This window comes from Pipistrellus kuhlii, unplaced genomic scaffold (genome assembly GCF_014108245.1).
Source record: "Pipistrellus kuhlii isolate mPipKuh1 unplaced genomic scaffold, mPipKuh1.p scaffold_m20_p_6, whole genome shotgun sequence".
NCBI classification, from domain to species: domain Eukaryota; kingdom Metazoa; phylum Chordata; class Mammalia; order Chiroptera; family Vespertilionidae; genus Pipistrellus; species Pipistrellus kuhlii.
Window position 1 is genome coordinate 70,648,050 of NW_023425562.1, and position 21,320 is coordinate 70,669,369.

The 21,320-nt window shown below is 40.4% G+C and overlaps 1 protein-coding gene across 1 annotated transcript in view; it reads left to right on the forward strand.

Moving 5' to 3' along the window:
* CFAP61 (cilia and flagella associated protein 61) overlaps nucleotides 1-21,320 on the forward strand; it is a 218,618-nt gene that overhangs the window by 104,877 nt on the left and 92,421 nt on the right. The window contains exon 18 of the mRNA XM_045574878.1: nucleotides 9,903-10,030. Within this exon, the coding sequence (XP_045430834.1) occupies nucleotides 9,903-10,030 (128 nt within the window). The remainder of the gene's footprint in view (nucleotides 1-9,902; nucleotides 10,031-21,320) is intronic.

Genomic DNA, 21,320 nt, shown 5'->3' on the forward strand with positions numbered 1-21,320 from the left:
TCAAGATATTTTTAAGCCTGTGGCTAAATATAATTTGTTTATGCATATCTGATTAACTACATGCCCCACCCATTATGATGTGAGATAGAAAGAGAAGGACAGAGTGAAGTCCTCTTTCTTTAAACAAACAATGTTCAGACAGATGATACTATACACGTTCTCACAAATCTCTCTCTTATTTTATTTTATTTTTTTTAGCAAGGGAAGATAACCAAAAATACCATTTTTTTTAATTTAACAAAATTCTCAAGAGAATAAAGTTATCACCAATTATTTCATATATTTCTCTGATTTGTTACCTAACTATTAAGACATTAAAATTACATATTATAAACATACGCAGATATGCATTTTATATTTAACAGTAGAGGCCCCTTGCATGAAGGTTCATGCAGGAATGGGCCTTCCTTCCCCTGGCTGCCGGCACTGCCTTAGTTCCAGCCTGAAGCCACCTTTTCACCTTCCCATGCTGCCCAGAGGCCCGGAGTGGCTGGGCCAGTCGGTGCCTGCATATGCAAATTAACCTGCCAACTTTCTTGGGTTAATTTGCATATTCACTCCTGCTTGGCTGGTGGGTGTCGTGAAAGTATGATCAATTTGCATCTTTCTGTTTTATTAGAGTAGCTATGAAGAACCATTTTTGTGCTCAGAGACCTTTAGGAAAATGCCATTGTTTCAGAAGGGCATTAATAAACAGGAAAAATGCTCTCCATCACTTTTGAATTTGAATGTTTTATAAAATCTTTGAGTCCACATCTCCATTTTATTCCATGACAAATGGGTCTTTAGTGAGGATATAAAAGCTGAGAATGATTAGATGTTAAGTCAATGAGTTTTTCTCAAGATATATATATATATAATGTAGTAGTAATTTGTGCTTTTAGAACAATGCAAGTCAGCTCACTGATTCTGCAAACCATTTCCCTGCCCTGGATTTGCTTTATTCCTGCTTTTTGTTCTGTCCTCACCCCAGAGAAGTCTTTCCTCCAGTTTATGGTCCACACTGTACTGAAGATGATACCTGGAGTGCCTAGTCGCTGACAGGATTCAGTCAGTGTGATACAAAGGCTCAGAGGACATTTCTAAACACCTGACACTGCCCAGGTAGGATGCGGAGCCATTTGAGGGCATCTTAGTACACATGCCCTACATTAGGGATTAATAAATATTTGTGTTTCTGAAAAGCCAACAATGATCTCCCTTCCCTTGCCATTGTTCGTGTATTGCATCAAAGCAATCATTTTTAATGAATACCTGAGCTACTAGTTTGGGCTATTTAATTAATTAATTAATAACAAGTGAATTAATTATCTTTATCAAACCTAAGATTCTATCAATTATAAGATGTACCTTTATTTTATGTACCATTAAGGGGAAAAAATGTGGCCAAGTAAACTATGACACAGTGTCTTAATAAGAGTCCTGAACAGAATATGAATGAATCAATCATGTAAGTCTTATTGCTTTCAGATTTCTTTTATCTATTCAGAGCGGAGAGGCAATTTGCATTCTCTTCAATCTCATTGTTTGCTGTGTGATGGGGGAAGAAAAAACTTTTGCATGTGTCTCAGCAACAAAACATAACAGGGTTTCACCCACTTGTGGGTATCTGTCATCTTTTTATTTGCTCCTATAAAGCACTCAATTGTTGCATTGCAAAAAAATACGAAATTACAACCTTTCTTCCAGTGACTTATATTTGCTGCACTAATATCAAATTTGCACCCTGCTGCTCAGTTTCCAAGCTTTTATGGGAACACAATAAGTGTTCATTTCAATGCCAAATCATGCTGTAATCTCTCCGAAGACATTGTCAGCAGCAGTTAAACTTACATAATGTACATCTCTCTCTGGAGTGATGACAAGTGCTGTGACCAAGTCACCCATGTCACTACCTGGCTGGCTGTCAAGATTGAGATAGCGTGGACTCTGAGGCTGATTTCAGGAGTGCTAACGTGGAAAGAAGGTGCATAATAGAATTGCTAAAATCTAGTAAAGTCACTCAACTAAACTTCCATAACACTTTTTTTCTAACATAAATGGTTATGAATGGTTGCAAGTGGATATCATAGAGCAGTGGTCGACAAACTCATTAGTCAACAGAGCCAAATATCAACAGTACAACGTTTCAAATTTCATTTGAGAGGCAACTTTTTTAAACTTAAACTTCTAACGCCATTTCTTCAAAATAGACTTGCCCAGGCCATGGTATTTTGTGGAAGAGCCACACTCAAGGGGCCACATATGGCTCGAAAGCCACAGTTTGCCAACCACTGTCATAGAGTGACAATGATTTTTAACTTTTTTAAACACTTGCAAAATAGTGACAACAGTCAGATGGTGACTATGGGTGTAGGAGGGATTGGGACAGATGGAGTTGATAAGATACATATATAGGTGTGTGTGTGTGTGTGTGTGTGTGTATAATTAAAGTAAGGTTTATTCCCCAGTAATGAACGGGACTCATTACGGAGGTAGAGAAATCAGAATTAAAGGAGGGGGAGAAGAGAAAGGACCCAGCTGGGCTGCCTCCACAGACAGAGATGAAGAGAGTGGCACATGGAGGGCTGGGGGAGCCTTTTGAGGGGAGGAACAGGAAAGGGTTGGACCCAGGGTGGAACAGGATGGGGTGGGCTCCAGGGCACTTTGGCATGCGCTGATTGGTGGTTCAGTGTCTTGGGGATGCCTCTGTGGCAGATGCCAGTAATGTCATAACTCCGCCCACCAGTTGGGAGGAGGGAGGATCTCACATTCCAAACTCTTTGATATATTATATTTAAAAAATTGAGAGTCCGAGCAGGCTCATGGGCTGGTGGTCTGTCTTCCATAACTGCTTTCAGCTGAGAGGGGGGCGTTTTTTGGGGGGCGACTACCTGGGATTTCAAGGATTCTGATGTTAGGTTCTGAAGTCAGTGCCAGATAGATCTCTTCCACCTTCTGGTTGGTAAATGCCTGCATTCTGTTCTGTAAGAGACCGTGGCTGAGGTGTGGGAAGTGTGGGCTTGTGAAATTGGGGAAGAGTGGGTGGTGATCCAGGGGAGGTGGTGGCAGGTCTGTTGCTCAAGAGAAATATTTTTAAAATACACATTGAATTATAGAGGTTTAAAGGAACTATAGCAAAGACCCCTAGTTGCCCTCAAGTCCATTCCTCCCTTTAGCTTTAGTAATGAAACCTCAATTTTATACAAGGCAGCAGCACATCCAAATAGGAGCATATAGTTCCCACCTCCCTTGCACCTGGCATGACCATAGGACCAGTTTGGGCCTCTGAGAAGGAAGCAGTCATGGGAATGGGAATTCTGGGAAGGAAACTTTAAGAGTGTGGCTCAGCTGGGGTGAAGCCATTTTATTCTTAACTCCCTTCCTTCTACTGCTGCCTCTAAGGAGACTATAACACCTGGGTCTCCAGCAGCCATCCTGGCCACCCTGGAGGATGGACCTTCGCACCGGGAGAGGGAGTACGGCAGGCAGTCTGGGCCTTTGATGAGTTTATGGCACCGCCTCCATAGTCCTGGGCTACATGTTGCCAGATTTCTTTAGCATAAGAGAGAAATCATCTTCTTTCCTGTTTAAGCCGGTGTTTCTGTTTTAAGCTGGTTTTTCTGTTATTTGCAGCCAAGGCCCACCCTAATTGATAAAGGAGCCCTCTTTCTTCAGTTAGGATTCAATCTGTGAGGAGAATGCTGTAAGAACCGATTAAGCCCCCAATGTGTGCCTGGGATAATATGAAGCATGTAAAGGAATTAAAGCTATCGTAGTTCTTTAAAGAAATAACTTTATGAGTCCATTACTCATAATTGTACAGAGGCAAAATTTGTTTACTCTCCAAATATTTAACGAGAACCTAGGGCAGTGGTCGGCAAACTCATTAGTCAACAGAGGGGCAAACTCGAGAGTCACAGTTTGTTGACCATTGGCCTATGGTGAGCCTGGTGCAATGGTGGGAATGCTCCAGTGAGCAGATCCTGCACTGACCACAGCCCACTCTGTGCCCTACGGAGTGCTGGTTCCCATGTTAAGGAAGCAGGCCAGGGGGTGCCCTTGAGCCATCATTGCGCTCAGCAGATACCACAGGTGGGACAGCGTGGACTTTTCCAAGGTGTTGGAGCGGCTCCTAATCCCCAACAAAGGGGAACGTGGGCAGAATGCTTCATAAGAGGCTCAAGCCCACGGCACCTTCCCCACAGCCTTCTCAGGCTCTGCTGGGACACAGCTGGTGGCATGCACGTCATACTTCCGAACCTCTTTAATTATTTCAGCAGAAAGGCTTTTCAAAATTGCCTTTTGTATCTGTGGAAGAGATCTTCAACTTATTGGTTCTTTTTTCAGTGTCAGTAGCTCCCTGACTTTTATTTATTTGGTAAATATTGCAATACTTTGCCCCAGAGCGGTCGACTTGTGAACTTTGAAACTGACACTGACCTTTTGGCAACTGTCCATGTGTCATCGTTTGTTCTGACCAAGGTGGGAAACAGAGGGCTTCTCCAAAAGAAAAGAATGAAAAGCATAAGTAAAAAATTATATTTATAAAGCAAAAACAGCCTTATTAAAAATGTCAGAAACCCTACTTCTAATGGCTTTGAATCTCTCCACCTCTCATTTTCCTTGCATGGGCAGAGCTCCCTTTGAAGTCTTCGGAAGCTTTCTGTAAGAAAAAAATATATATATATACATGGGTGTGGAGCTGAAAATTGAGCTCATTGTTTTGCCCTTTTAAAATGTGTTTTTCGAAGATTTGCCTTTCATATTGCAGATGGGAGAAAGGATGTGCAATTTTACCTTGCGTAACATCTTTGCCTGAAAAGCTCAGAGTATTTGTAGATGGTTTTTAATGAACAGTTCCCATGTTTGCCTGCTGAGGAAGGCAGAGGTTTATGTAATTTACTTCTATTTTACACCTGAGGAAACTGATAGTTAAGGAAAAGAGGCTCAGGGTTTCAACCAGTAGCAGAATTAAGAAAACAAGCCCAAACCTTGCCTCCAGGCTAATGATGCCCAGTCTAATGACATTGAAAGTTGAACATGACCTCCAAACACGGTGGTATCATTAGAAAAAACTCACCATACATAGTGTGCTAGGCCATTTAAGAATATATCTTGCATTTATTATGTAGGATTATTTGTATTTATTTTGACTGTATTTTAGTTTACCAGCCTCTCTGTAATTTTAGTAGTTTCTGATTTTGGATCTATTATTGAAATTGGATTTTAAGAATATTTTTATAGGCATTCTAACTCATTCTAAATACATAAGAGAAACCAAACCAGATGTGGAAACACAAGTCAGGTATATGTATATCAGATAAAATTAAATTTTGATCAATTTTTATATACATAGCACAGTTAACAAACATGCATTAAACTCAAAACTATGCATTAGAGGTATCATGATATATGAATTATGGCATAACTAAATTGAGCATGTATATCAATATCATTTTTACTAAAAAGATAAAATTTAATCCTAAGTAGTTCTAATTATACCCAAATCATTTGTTTGGTCATTTGAGCAACTAGAAAACAACCAACTAAAATACTTTAAATTGGTAGAAATTAGCTCAGCATCTTTTAAGAAGGGCTCATGAAATGTAAACTTAATGTAGCCATTATTTCATTATTTATAGAATATCCAAAATGATGGCAAAAATGATTCAGATAAAACAAAAGAAAAAGTAAATAAAACAAATGCCTTAGGAAATAAAGATGTAGTTCATGACCTTAGGAAGCAAACTGTAGGTGGATGGCGACAAGCAAACCAAATAAATGAATGAAAGTGACTAAAACCTTTCTGATGGACAGTTTTTTGTTTCAGAAGCTCATAGGAAATGACACATAAATAGTTTAAAAAACGTAAACATGTGCTCATTCCTAGTTCCTGTGTTCTCATCTCAACTCTCCTCCCCTCTCACCTGACATCTGTTATTTTATCCCTCAGAGTCCTTCACTCTCTGTCACCCTCCCCCACCTCAAGTTCAGCTCTAGAATTTCCTAAAATGGCTATCCCATATTATCATCCCTTCCAGGTTTGTGTTTAAACTCATTAAGAAACTCATCATCAATTTTTTAAAATATATTTTATTGATTTTTTTACAGAGAGGAAGAGAGAGGATAAAGAGTTAGAAACACCAATGAGAGAGAATCATCGATCAGCTGCCTCTTGCACAACCCCTACTGGGGTGTGCCCGCAACCAAGGTACATGCCCTTGACCGTAATCGAACCTGGGACCTTTCAGTCCGCAGACCGATGCTCTATCCACTGAGCCGAACCGGTTTCGACACTCATCATCAATTTTAAGGAACATTTCTTTTAGCCTTAAATAGCTAATATACCTGGTGTATGGTTTATTCCTTCTTGCTGCGGTATATTTTAATCGCTGCCTTTAAAAATCATCTCTTTGTCAAAAAATGCTAAGGAGTGTCATTAGAAAAATAGAATCATAACTCTGAATGGAAAGAAGGTAAGAGTCTAAGTCCCCACTAATGACTACTATATCAGGTAGTCAAATAGTCTCCTGTTTTGTCTTTGAAATAATTCCCAGTGACAAGGCATATATAACTAACTTCTGTCTATCAAATATGAATCCTTAGCTAAGGCTTTTATTTTTTACTTTACTCTGAAGGAAATCAGAAGCAAAAACCCTAAACAGGATGTCCAGTGCATGGGACATTTGTTGTAGAAAAGGAGGCTTGGACTGGCCCCGGAGAGCTCACAGGGTCTTCCGTGTTTTACTTTACCATGAAAACCTGCAGCTTGAAGGAATGTAAGGAAAGAAAATGTTCTGCTTTCCTTTAAAAATGACTTGCGCTTTCCAATCCGAGTAAAATAAACCCTTTATAAAGCGTCAGAAGCAGCCTTCATTTGCAGCACCACTGAAAAGCCATTTCCAGGCTGGGGGAAAAATTTTTTTTCAAGGTATTTAAAAACCATCTAGCCTCCCAAAAGAAAAATATGTGTGTGTGTGTTTCAGGTCACTTCATCATACCTGATGATGAATATGTTTTTAATTAAGGCCCGGGCGCAAAATTGGGTTTTCTGAGTCACTGTGATGCCTGATCACTCCCCCGAGACACCCACCATCAATGGGACTGATGGTAACTCTTGACACCCAAGGCCACTTTGTGCGTTCAGTGGTTAGAAAGGTGATTTCGGAGGCCTGGCAGCTGTTGGTGTTAAAGCTATTGTGTGAGAAACAAAAGCCATTCTGTTCTGTTCTCCAGCCGCCTTTGTATTGTTGATACAGGAGCTGTTTCATAAGTGGGTACCATTCTTTACCGGGAATTTCATTACCTCTCCTGCGCTTCTGGACAGCAGAGGGGAAGGTCTGAACATGGCTCTGATGGAAGGAATTTGGGGCTCTGATCTCTGTTAAGATGCTTGCATTTTAATTCTGTTCATTAGGCCTACGATTAGATGCCATCATACCAACAACTTTGCTTCCTGTTTTCTTTTCCTTAAACTACCAGAACCAAGGCTGGCTAGTGTGTCTTTGCTGCCTGCTCGTTTGTCTTAGAAATTGATCAGAGCACAGTACATGGCAGCACCAACATGTATTGGTGTTAACTAGTTTTCTTGTAGAATTCCTTATTGACCTGTCCTGGGAAATTCTCATAGAGCAGATCAAAGTGATATTTATTTGGAGAACAGACACTTCAGCCAGGTGATCTATTAATTACCATCATTTAGGAGGGCTATCAGTTTACAAGGTTTTCAGTGCATATAAAAGAAGCAAACTGGCCTAAACAATCAAGAAAATGTGGTGGGCTAGTGTCATTCTCCCAGCCATTCTTCCTTTCCTGGACTGTGCCCTTGCTATGTGACTTTGAGGTTCCTCTCACGACAAGTCTTCCCCACCTTGTAGAAGTTGGACTTAGCCACACAACTCATGGTATGACCAGGCTAGGAGGTATTGCTGCTTCTCACTTTTTATACTTCTACCGTTGCCATAAGAAGAACATCCCCCAGCTATCACTCATCAGACAAGATAAGAGAGTTGTGAGGCCAATCTGGAATCTACAGATTGCAGTCAAACCCTGCTGAATCCATCCTACTTGCATGAGTGAGATAGATGACAGTTGCTTTAAGCCAATGCTTAAATAGTTTAGGGTAGTTTGTTATGCAGCACTATTGTGGTAACAGCTGACTGATACATACTGTGCATATAACTGAAGAATCCAAAGGTAGCATGGGCTTCAGGTATGGTTTGAAAGGGAATCCATTTTCTATTTCTGTGTGATTCTCTTGGGGCTTTAAACCAGGATGGTTTACCTCTTGTTATATGGTGTCTATATCATTTTGGGCTTCACATTTGTACTCGGCACCACCTGGAAAGCAAAAAGCTTCTCTCTACAACCTTCATACAAAAGTGCTGGGCTTCACTACAATCAGGTCAAAGTAGATTATGTATCTATCCTGGGTCCATTGTTGAGCAAAAAGTTGTGGGATTATTTGACTTGGTTTATGTCCATCAGAGTCCTCTTTTAAAGGTTGAAGTGGGCTTAATTTCTTCCAAAATCCATGGTGTGCTTCATTAAAAATGGGAGTGGGGGTGAAGCAGGTGCTGAGAGATACCAACTGTGTTCATTATAGAGGCTAAAATCTCCAAACTTTGTTTTAAATTTCTATTAATTAATTGGCTCAAGACATTTTTCCTACCTCCTGCTAGGCCAGCTAGAGCTGGAGAGAAGGCATTTATCTTTTCAAGTTCACCTGCTATCTGACAAATGGCAAATCATATGGCCCTACCTATGCCACCTTATGCACTAGAAGCTGAGAGCCCAGCTTTACAAAGGACTTTACCATTAGCCCACTAGTCTCCCTACTCCTGAGATTGCAGGATTTTTAAGAAAATTAAAAATAGGTTTAGTTTACCTGAATGTGAAGATCCCTGACCCAGAGGATCAGTTAATGCCAATATAATGAGAATTTAACCAAGTGAGGTACATTGATCAGGATGTCATTCCACTGACTTCTGGCCTCCATTGTTTCTGATGAGACGTCAGCAATAATTCTTGTTATTGTCCAGATACATAGTAAGTATCAAATAAAAATGTCTTGAATTAATGAATTAAAAATAGAAACAAAGTATCTGACACAGTTTAGTGTTCTCTCATGAATATTTTATGTTCTTTCAGGAATATCCCACCAGGTCTTTGAAAACTTCCCTTTGAACATTTACTGCTACCCTTTCCCCCAAACCCCCCATTCCACCCCCCAAGATTCTGCAGGAATGTGAATCAAACAAATTATCAATCCAGGTAATTTTTGCAAACATGGGCACTAAAGTTATCATTAGATATTCTCCTGTGCTTCCAAGAATCCTCCCAGAACAGCTTTATTATCCAACATGTTTTTGTCATTTAATAGTATTTACATGCCGTTCTACAAATATTACTGAACACCTGTTCTGCATAAGGCAATGTGTGAAGTAGAGTGAAGGATATAGAATTGAATAAAAGATAACACTTGCCTTCAGGTACTATTATAATCTGATAGTTGTTCAGGTTTCAGAGAAACCTGGACAGAGGGAATGATGTGTGATCTTTCATGAAACTAGATTCTCAGGAAGCAACTTGTTTGTCTTCTTGCGGGATTATTAACTGTATTGTCTCCAATCATAAAGGGCCTTATTTCTACATAAAACATCTGTCAACATTAGGACAAAAGTGACCCAAACCAAGAATTTTGATGTGAACCAGCTTAGGTATATTTCCATATACTTACATTAACATCTTAAAAGTACCTCCCGGTAAATTTCACCATGGCTGTGCATGGGCACTAGTTGGATTTGCTGATAATGTCCTGGTTAATAACTCCACATAATTTCCAATTTGAGAATGCAGATTCACCTACATTTTCCTTCTGTCTCTCTCTCTTTTTTTGTTGTTTGTTTGTTTGTTTTCAGATGAGTTATGCCTTGTACCATACAAATAGAAAACTAACGCTGGAACCTAAAATAACGGTTAATGCCAGGATTGTGGTGGTTGGCGCATCCAATGTTGGAATCTCCTTCCTAGAGACACTGGTTTTTTGGTGAGTTGTTTTACTTTATTTATTTATTTATTTATTTTATTATTAATTTTTTTAAGGGGGCTTTCTCTTGCTCACTTGAGAGGTCCCTTGAAAGAACAGATCTGAGTTTGTTTGTCACCCTGCATACTTTGGAATATTCTAGATCAGAGGTTGGCAACAATAGCCCTCAGTTCAAATCTGGCTGTCTGCCTGCGTTGGGACACAGACTTATGTATGTATGTATGTATGTATGTATGTGGTGTCTGCGACTATTTTTTTGACACAGCAGTAGATTTGAGTAGTTGCAACATGTATGTGGTGTCTGTGACTATTTTTTTGACCAGCAGTAGATTTGAGTAGTTGCAACAGAGACTATATGACTTTTAGTGTCTAAAGTATGTACACTCTGACCCTCCCCAGAACAAATTTGCCAGTCCCTGTCCCACACTAGTGTTTCCTTTACTGGCCAGATCATAGGCATCACGTGGAGCATCTGCTACACACGTAGCTTTCCAGACCCCACATCAGACGTTCTGAGTCAGACACTCCCAAGGAGTGTTCTGGAAACCTGTGTGTAACAGGTGCGCCTTGCAATCAGGCTGGTTTGGACCCAGTTTTGGCTTTATGCATCACAAATAGGCTTGCAGAGATAGCAGATAGATAGGCCAGGACCCTTCTTCCAACCCCTGTATTTCAGATGCCAGAGAACAGAATGAAACCCTGCAGGGACCACTGACGCCTGCACTTCTCTTCCATGCTGTTTTCTGTTATCCTCAATGCAGTCAGCAAGCTTCCTTTCAGAGCCCTCTTTCTTTCTTTCTTTCTTTCTTTCTTTCTTTCTTTCTTTCTTTCTTTCTTTCTTTCTTTCTTTTTTTAATTTGTCTTTCTTCTTGAAAGTATTACAGATGTCCCCTTTCTCCCCCCAGTGAACCCCTCTTTCCAGCTCCAGCCCTCTCCCCAGGCCTTCACCACACTGCTGTCTGTGTCTATGGGCTATGTGTATGTGCATATAAATTATTTGGTTAATCTCTTTCTGCCACTCGCCTTCTCTCTGAGAGCCCATTTCCTTGATGTGTGGTTCCTGAGGATTTTCCGCTTTCCCCAACTAGCCCTCCATCCGCTCATTGAGTCTCAGCTCCTCCTCCTCAGGAAGAGCCCTGGGTTCTTCTCCAAGGGTTTGGGTTCATAGCCTCACATCACCATCCACTGACATGGAACCCTAGAGGCACTGCTTAATGTCTTCAGACTCAGGTTTCTCATTTAATTTTTAAAATTTTCTGCCTTTCAGCATAATGATTATTGCTTGTCTCATTTTTGATTCTTATAAGTATATTTCCAGTAGGACATGATCTCACTCAACTAGGGGAAATGGTGAACAACATAGACTGATGAACAAGAACAGACCCAGAGATAAGGAGCCATGGGTCAGACTGTTGGACCTCAAAGGGAGGGTGGGGATAAAAGGGAGAGATCAACCAAAGGACTTATGTGCATACATATGAGCCTAACCAGTGGTCAAGGACAATAGGGGGATGGAAGCATGAGTGGGGGGTGGAGGATTGGAATGGGAGGTTGAGGACAAATATGTAATACCTTAATTAATAAAGAAATTTTAAAAAGTTTCATAGGTGTTTTAAAAGGTCCTAACTTCATGCATCTACAGATTGCTGAATTAAAAGAATCCAGATTGCCACACACACCGCCCCCCCCCCCTACCCTCCCAATTTTTTGCTCAGGATCACATGAGAAATTTTAGCCACTTTTAAAACAATAAGTGCTAAGAGGCAAGCGGAAGATGAGAAAGAGCAGCCCCACTCTGACTCCCCCAGAAGCCAGCAAAACTGCCAGGGTTAGATAAGGGAAGAGATGGAGGAAATTCCCCTAAAAAATGCCACAATAACCAGATAATTTTTTTTTTTTCACTTTCCAGCCATTTTTTTCAGTTATCCAGAAATACCCTTAGTTAACCAAAAAATAAGTCAAGTATCATTATGGAAATTAGGAACAGAGATCACGGGACTTGAACATTGTGGTCAGTCTACAGCAATCTTTTATTGCAGAAGAAAATAATGAGAAGCCCTAAGATACCCATTTTTGTCTGTGTGCCGACCACAGTTTGAGGGTTACATTTATTCTGATGAGTTTCTTTACTTAAGACTCCGAATAGCAAGTTGTTTGCAACGATTTTTGAATGATGAATTATCAGGGTGGAGTTGTGAAATTATCGTAGTCAAGACGTTATCATGAGCAGATCTTAAATCTTTTTTATCTTTATTTTGAGTGTGTGCTTATTAAGGCTGGGAAGAGTGAAGTAAGGAAGGACTTAAGGTAGAAGAAGCAACAGGAGAGAGCCCAGGTGGGGCTGCTTTGGCTCACTACCATTTCAGAGAAAAGGGGGCCTTGGAGACAGGTTCAGGGAGTTAACCCCGGGACCAGTTGCTGCTGCCCACTGTTCCCCAGTTGTGAATCTCATGTGGACCCTTAGAATTTAGGGGTTAAAAGCATGCTTGAGAGGGAAGAAAGATATGGGCATGCTCCTGGGTGAGAGAGTACCAACAGGTCTTAAATCTCAATTTAGCTATATATTTAGTCATTATGTTTCATTTAAATGAGTTCATTAAGACATATACGTATGATTTTCCTTCTGTGGAATCAACTTAGATTCAATAAAGACACATATAAATTTTAATATCAGTAGTGGGTTGATTAAATTCCTCAATCAGGCAGACTTTTTAAAAGCATTTTAAAGTTCTCATAATTCTCTATCATCATTACACAGATTACATACACTAAAAATAGACTGGTATCAGTTTACGGATCTCTAAGCCTTAGGAGAGGAAGGAGTTTTCTCATTATTTCCCCTAATTATTTTAAATTAGCAATTACCATAGTAACCTGGTGCATATTTTACTTTACCAGTATAACTGCCATTTGAACTAGATCTTAAAAATTATTTAAGCTGGAATGAAATTGAAGAAACACAATATTCACCAAATACTGACCCCCAGTGAAGATTAAGTTCACATTTTGGAGGCAAGACGACAAAGGAGACACACTCTTTGTTCTTTGTTATTTACATGCAAAAAAAAAAAAATGACAAAGTACGTTTGGTCTCCTCTTCAAAGGACATCTGAGGAAGTCCTTGCATAAATTCTCTGCCCTGGCCCTAGCCTTCTTTCCACAGGTGCAAGGTGTTGCTGGGGAGCTGACGTCATTTACCCAAAATCACCAACTAATAGCGAGGATGTGGGGAGGGAGCGTTGAGGGTGATGTTTTGATTTTTTTTTTTGTGTGTGTGTGTGTGTGTGCAGAGTTTTATCTGGTCCTCAGCTGCTTCCACCCACAGTTACATATGCACAGACACACCTCCTTTTCTTTGGTTGTCAGGCCTGAAAGTCACCCGGCATCTCTTCCTTGCCAGTAGGAGTGTCGAACTCAATCAGAGAAGGGGCCAAAATCTAAAATCCAGCCTAAATCTCGGGCCGAATGGTTTACTGAACAGTCATAAACTGTCATTGTGATGGAAACGCAACGGAGTGCAGTGATGACAGCGCGGTGCGGGTCACATTGCAAGGCCTGGCGGGACGGATTTGGCCCGAGGGCCTTGTGTTTGACACATGTGCCTTAGAGGAAGGCCTCTCGGGTCCTCCGGTATCAGTGACATGTGTGACAGGCATTTTCCCGCAGACACACACTGGCATGCGGTGTGGTTCCCCTGTCTCCCTGGTCCTGGGGAATCCTACAGTGCTGGGCTGAGTGGCAGCCCTGCCCTGAGAGCCGTCTGCTGCCTCGTCTACCTGCCCGAGGCCATTGACTGGCTGATGGAGGACAGGGCTGCAGGGTCCTTCAGGTTGGAGTGAGTCTCCCTCCCCCACATGCAGGTCTTGTGCATTTGTCTTCTGAGGGTGCTTATGCCCAAGCAACTCCACTGGGAGCCTTTCCAGGCCCTCAACCCACACACTGCAGGCAGTGAGGGCTCTAGCTGTAGACCCATCCTGGCCTTCTTTCCCCATCTTGTGCCCTGCCAGGGTGTGGGCCCCCATGATGGGAACCAGAAGCTGAGCAGGGGAAGGACACCAGCTGTGGGCCAGGAGAGGAACTTTTGAGGGGTGGGGTGTGTAGTGGAAAAATCCCACTTCATACACTGGTGTAGAAGGCGGTGAATTGGAGGGATAAGGCAGATCTTAATACATTTTTCTATCAATTGTCTGTATTCTTTATTGTGCCCAGGACATTCAAATGATGGACTTGAACTCTTCAAATTAGGGTTCTTGTAGCTATAGGTTGTATTCCTTTGGCTGCCTGGGTCTTTAGGACTGAAAGTTCTTAGCTTGGGAAACATAAACATTTCTTATATATAATCCTTTGCAGCACTTCCATTAATAAGACTCCTTTATTTTTTATTTTTTAATCTTTATTGTTGAAAGTAGTATGTATGTCCCCATTCCTCCCTCCCCCATTGACCTCTTCTAGCTCACCCCCACCACCTGCCCCAGGCCTTCACCTCCCTATTGTTGTGTCTGTGAGTTATGCATATATGTATACAAGTTCCTTGGTTGATCTCCTTCTACCCACCCTCCCCCAACCACTGGAAAAAGCAGAAAGGACTTGGCCTTGGTCATTAGACCACCCCTCTGGTGCCAACCAGTGCTATGCTCCTGACAGTGGTCCTATTCTCACCGTGCAGGGGGGAGGGTCACAGCAGGGGACCCCAAGCTCAGAGGTGCTGTCACCCCAGGAACTCCACCGTGCCACAGGTTTAAAGGGAATTCCCTATTCTTGGACAAACAGCCAGGTGCAGAGGTGAGCTTCTATCCTCTGAACACTCTTTCCAGAAAGCAAGAGGCTTCTTTCCACACAGTGAGAGTCATAGTTTTACTAGTCACTTTGTGCACCAGCTCTAGTCCTGCTGAACTCCCCAAAAGTAATACTTTGAATATTTCAGGCTGCCCACAAAAGTACTCCAAAATCATTTTTAAAAAGAAATATGGGAAAGCTATACCAAAAAAAGGGCAGGAGCCAAGTCTGTGGATGTGTTTTGTAGCCTTTTCACTCACAGCACTGTCTGTGGACCAGCAGTATCAGCCTCGTCAGGGAGCCCCTTAGAAAGGCAGAATCTCAGGTCCTGCCATGGACAGCAGCCCAAAGAGAGATCCATTCCCAGGATTATACAGAACAGCATCTTCATTATCTCTTGGGCATGAAATGGCTGAGCTGAAACAGTTCCTATTTTATTGTTTCAGTCACTCATTTCTGTGTTTCATTATATTATTTACTCCCCATTATGGAACAGTTCCTTTTAATCCAGTATTTTTAAATTCTTCCTAATTTAATTCTGATGTGAAGAATTTCTTGAAGAGCCTGTAATGGCACTAAAAAAATGCATCAATGAATCCTGGGATGACATGACTGAAAGCAGCCGTGGGTGATGTCCTGATAACCTTTTGTATGACTAGAGAAATAGATTCTTTGATTTCCAGAAAGTGCTGGTGGGCCCAGAAGCCCAAACTTATCATTTTTTAAAAATATACTTTATTGATTTTTTACAGAGAGTAAGGAAGAGGGATAGAGAGCTAGAAACATCTATGAGAGGGAAACATTGATCAACTGCCTCCTGCACACTCCTCACTGGGGATGTACCCACAACCAAGGTACATGCCTTGACCAGAATCAAACCTGGAATCTCTCAGTCCTCAGGTTGATGTTCAATCCACTGAGCCAAACTGGTTTTGGCCCAAACTTATCTTGTCTTCCAGTGTTTGGACCCACCAAACATTCTCACCAAAGGATGAAGTCTCTACTTTTCCACCTACACATCGATCCCTCATCTGGTAGCTAAGAATAGCTTGAAATAGTAGGGCATGTTTGCAAAGCTACAATTGAAGCTGGATAACCATAACTCCTGTTATTGGGCTGCACAGGACCACACAATAATCGGTGCAGCCGTAGGGCTGGCAGGAGCTAGCTGAGTGCTTAATTAGGCTTTTTATCTTTACATTTGTCTCAGGACATCTGAAACCTTCAGTGTGGCTTCTCACTAATTATGTGACTAATTAAGTAGTTAATGCTTACTTGTTGATCTCAGAGTGAAACCCCAATGAACAGGCCGCTGATTATTACTGTTCCCTACTGTCAGTCTCTGCACATGAACTGATGGACATGTGCCCTTTGATGGCCTCTTTGATACCAGGGCACATGCAGCATGACAGGCCCCATAGCACATGCCATGCTGCTCCCTTCTGTGCCTGGGTGGCAGGCAGAGATCAACAGGGCATATTATATATATGTTAACATCACAATAGGACCTGTCAGGAGCTTATACAGACGCTGTCTTATGTCTGGGGTGGGGATAGCCTCCCCAGGCAGAAGGACCTGACACTTTGCCACCAGAAAATAATGACTTGGGACTCTCCCTAGTGTGGTTATTCACGATCAGACTTCCTAATCTGATTCCAATATTTAAATGTAATTGATGTTAAATGAAAGTGTCTTTATCTATTCCTGCTCAGTTCAGGATAACTTTATCTCCAATTTCCCACCTTAGAGATTCCCAGAACAAAAGCCTTTTTTGGAATGAGCTTATTGTCATTTTTTTGTGCATTATTTGTGGCGCTTTGGCATTAAGGGCATTAAGTATGTACTGCATTCTTCACAATCTCACAAGGGCAAGCCTCACATACACAGACTTAGTAATACATTTGCCTGCTCAGTTATCACCCTCTACTATTATATATAATAATTTTCAAATGATATCAGCACCTGTCTTGGTTTGTGTTCCTTCCAAAGCTTAAAACAAAGAATTTGGATGCAAATAGGAAATTTGAGATTGATCCTGGGGAACTATGTGATCAAGGAGGGCAGTGAAATGGGGAAGGAAGAAAGTCAACAAAGCCTGGAAAAAAGCATTTGTCAGCAGGCCACTGTGGGCCACGAGATTCAGTCCCACGGGACACACTGAATGTTCCCTCTGTGAATAAAGAAGCTGAGGAACCTGTTTACCAACTCTTTCTGTGTTTATGTTTGCATGGTCACTCTGAGCTGTTCTTCCAGCTGGTCCCTCAAGATTCCATGGATAGAAGATGCCCCCGGGCAAAGAGAGACAGGAAAGCATTGGGGAGGGGGGACCATTTGCAGTAATGTTGGTGGACATTTCATGTCCCAGTTTGTTTTATTTGTTCTCTATTTATAGTCATACAGTTGCTCTTTAATGAAGCCTGAGGGCATAGACAAGGGCCCAGAAAAGGCAAGGCTAGATTAGAAGACTGTGTCAAGAGGATTTCAGGTATTCTTTTTTTTTTTTTTTTAATATATTTTATTGATTTTTTACAGAGAGGAGGAGAGAGGGATAGAGAGCTAGAAATGTAGATGAGAGAGAAACATTGACCAGCTGCCTCTTGCACACCCCCTACCGGGATGTGCCCACAACCAATGTACATGCCCTTGACTGGAATCGAACCTGGGATCTTTCAGTCCGCAGACCGACGCTCTACCACTGAGCCAAACCGGTTTTGGCGATTTCAGGTATTCTTACAGCTCTCAATGAAATTCCAAGTGTAGAAACCATGAAAAAGAACCAGTCATAAATGAAGAATACAATATCGAAATGAAGGATAATACACCAGAAGGAATAAACAGTAGATTGGAGGAAGCAGAGTATCAAATCATTGCTTTGGAAGATGAAGTAGCAGAAAACATCTGATTCCTCAACAGAAACAATTGGCATAAAATATTCAAAGTGATGAGAGCAAGGAACTACAACAAGATTGTTACCCATCAAGGATATCATTTAAAATTGAAGGAGAAATAAAGAGCTTCCCAGATAAGAAAAACCTAAAAGAGTTTATTACTACCAAACTATTAAAAGAAATGTGAAAGGGTCCTATAGAAGAAGAAAAAGGAGGAGGAAGAAGAGAAGAAAAAAAAGAGAAGAGAGGAGGAGGAAGAAGAGGAGGAGGAGGAAGAGAAGAGAAGGAGGAGAAATAGTTATAAAGAATAAAATAGCAATATACACATAACTATCAATAAACAGTTTAATATAAATGCCTTAAATGCTCCAATCAAAAGACATAACATAGCTCAATGGATAAGAAAACAAGACCCATATATATGCTGTCTACAAGAGCCCTACCTCAGAATGAGATACATACACAGTCTAAAAGAAGAGGGATGGAAAAAGATATTTCATGAAAATGGAAATTTTAAAAAGCTGCGGTAGCAATACTTATGTCAGAAAAAAAAGTATGCTTTAAAAAACAGACTTTAATCAGCAAATAATAAGAGGTAAAGAAGGACACTATATAATGATAAAGGGAGCAATCTAAATATAATCTTTGTAAACATTTATGCCTCAATATAGGAGTACCTAAATATATCAAGGAAATCTTAGTGAACATAAAGGGAGAGATTGAGAGTAATGCAGTCATAGTTGGGCATTTTAACTCCCCATTAACATTAATGGGTAAATCAAACAGAAAATCAGCAAGGAAATAGTGGCCTTGAATATCATGCTAAAACAGATGGATTTAATTGATATTTTGAGAACATTTCATCCCAAAAAAGGAGAATATACATTCTTTTCAAGTTAACATCGAACATTTTCTAGGATAGACCACATGTTAGGACAGAAAACAAGTTCAATAAATTTAAGAAGATCAAAATCATATCAAGCATTTTCACAGATCACAATGGTATGAAATTAGAAGTCAATCACATAATTTCTTAAAATTGGCAGCCTTATCTATAAGAAAACCCATTTCCCCCTATAATTACTCATTGTACCTAAACTACCACATTTTCTAGTTTTCAACAAATCCTATAACTTCTAGATCACGTCATTACGTCAGGGCTTACCAGGCATAATTATTAAGTTATCATTAATCATTGCATAGCTGAGGTCATTACCCCAAAACATAATATTTATATACTGAATTGGATTTAGTAAGAAAATGTTCCACAAACCTTTATGCTTAAACCATCATCATGAAGAATGAAGGTCCAAGAAAATTATACTTCTTTTCTTTGTCAAGCATGAAGAAACCTACCCACATGGTGTTAATAAAGTTTCCTAACAAACAGTATTTGCCCAAAACATAAAACCTTTCTCATCCTTACCCCACTGTGATCTCACTTGCTTTTGAATTCCCATAGTTCTTTGTTATTCCAATCTTACGGAACTGGTTGATTTGTGCATGGTATTTTGCCATCTCTGCGTGCAAACGCTTTCCAACTGGTTTTTATAACTGCCATCTTGATATCTACATCTTGTGTATGACCAATGTATATAAGCATATACTCAAAGTATAAATATAACTTTTTACTACATATATAAAAACATTATTAATCATTTTCTCTACATCATAAAGCAAAGCCAAATTTCACTTTTTTCTGTTTTGCCAAAATTTCCAAATTTTATCCTTATTTATTTAATGGACAGTTCAAACATTATACTTCTTTTCTCTTTTTGTCTTTTTGGTATTTGTTTTCTTTTATGTGGAGATACAAAAGTTTTTCTCGTGAGATCCTGAATCCCCGTATATCTTTCCCCATTCTCCCAGTTCCGTACCCTGGGCGACCCCCTCACCTGTTTGGTCCCTAGAGGATCCACAAAGCACCAAGGTCACTCCCACAAGCATACTCTTACTTGCTCCTGGGCCCTTTCTCCAGGCACCTCCTGGTTCCTGCTGGGGTTTCCATGAATAGGGGAGCCAGGCAAGATGACACCCAGGAGAAGAGAGAAGTAAGGTCAGGGAGAAAGATTCCTGCCTCTTCCTTACCCCGTGAACACTCCATCCCCAAGTGCTCAGAATCCTTGATCTCACACTCTTTTGAAAGTCAGAGTGTGCTGCTGCCAGCAGCTGTGTGGCCATGGATGAAACTGCTTTGTGATTTTTACTAATACAACAAAATGAAGGAGCGAAGGACCTTAGTCCAAAAATCTCTTCTGTGATCTAAATAGGAAAAAAACAAAATTGCTGAAGAAAGTTTAACATGTTTTTCAGGGAAAAACTGGTAGATTCTTTTAATGTATTATACTTATAATAAATATTTTTATTTGTTCTGCCTTATATTTTCTTCTAATATTGGAAGTTCACAGAACTCCCAACTTTTAAATCCTATCCATTCCATTTTATCATTCATTAATTTTGTAACATTAAGTTTTCTCATTAAGACCTAATTAAATCTGAGTTATTCTCTGACTAGTATAATATGCAGTTAGGTTAAATATCTGTCTTGAGCTAGGATTCAATGTCATTTGGCGCATATTTTTGTCATTGTTTTGAATCATTCAGAAAGCGGAGATTTTAGTAAATTAAATTGGAACATTTAGATTGATATGGGTAATTATTCTCTCTCAACAGTATTCATTTGCTAATATAAAAGCATTAACGAAAGCAATTAATTATCAACCTCTTGTTTTGCTTACCCTTGCTATGCCAAAAAATAAATAAATAATAATAATAAAAAATAAAATAAATAAATAAAAAAGGAGCATTCACCTGGAAGGTTGGCAGGTTTCTGCCGCCTAGAAGTGTAAGCAACGTGAAAAGTTTGTTTCTTTTATCATGTTCACAATAAATTGGCAATGTGACCCTCTTCATTTGAAGGATAAGGATGTTTAGACCTCATTTTGTAGCTGTCCTTCCGAAGCATGGAATGAAATGCAATACCTTTTACTTATTTCCCTGGATACTCTAATCCCTCCCTGCTTTACAAGTATCTCTGAGCTGCTCCTCCCCTTGTATCCACAGCAACGTGAAATCCCCACTGGAATCATCTGCTGTGAAAATGCAGGTGCAATTGTTTAATGTTTCATTGGCTTGAGCACTTAACTTGAACTCCCCCCCCCCCCCCCCCCCCCCCCCCCCGGCCCATCCTCCCTTCCATACCATGGTGACCTTTGATTTCAGAGCAGAAGGCCCACAGTGCTGTTAGGTGTACTGTTTACATAAAATTAGGCCAACATCATTAGACCTGAAAATCGTGCTGCTTCTGTGGTCGTGCTGTTCCTGCCATTTTGTATAATGAATGACCAAACCAAGATGTACCCTGTGACCTACTATTCTATTTGCAGGAACTTTTAAAATATTCATAGGTAATCAAATTAAAAGTCTTAAACATTTGATTTCTATATGTCATCCTCAGAATGCTAAAATCTCTTGGAATTCCCCATTATAAGCTTCATGATTTTGGACTAATACTTTTAGATAGTTACAAATTTATGAAATTAGCCGAAACCAGTTTGGCTCAGTGGATAGACTAGCATCAGCCTGTGGACTGAAAGGTCCCAGGGTTCGATTCCGATTAAGGGCAT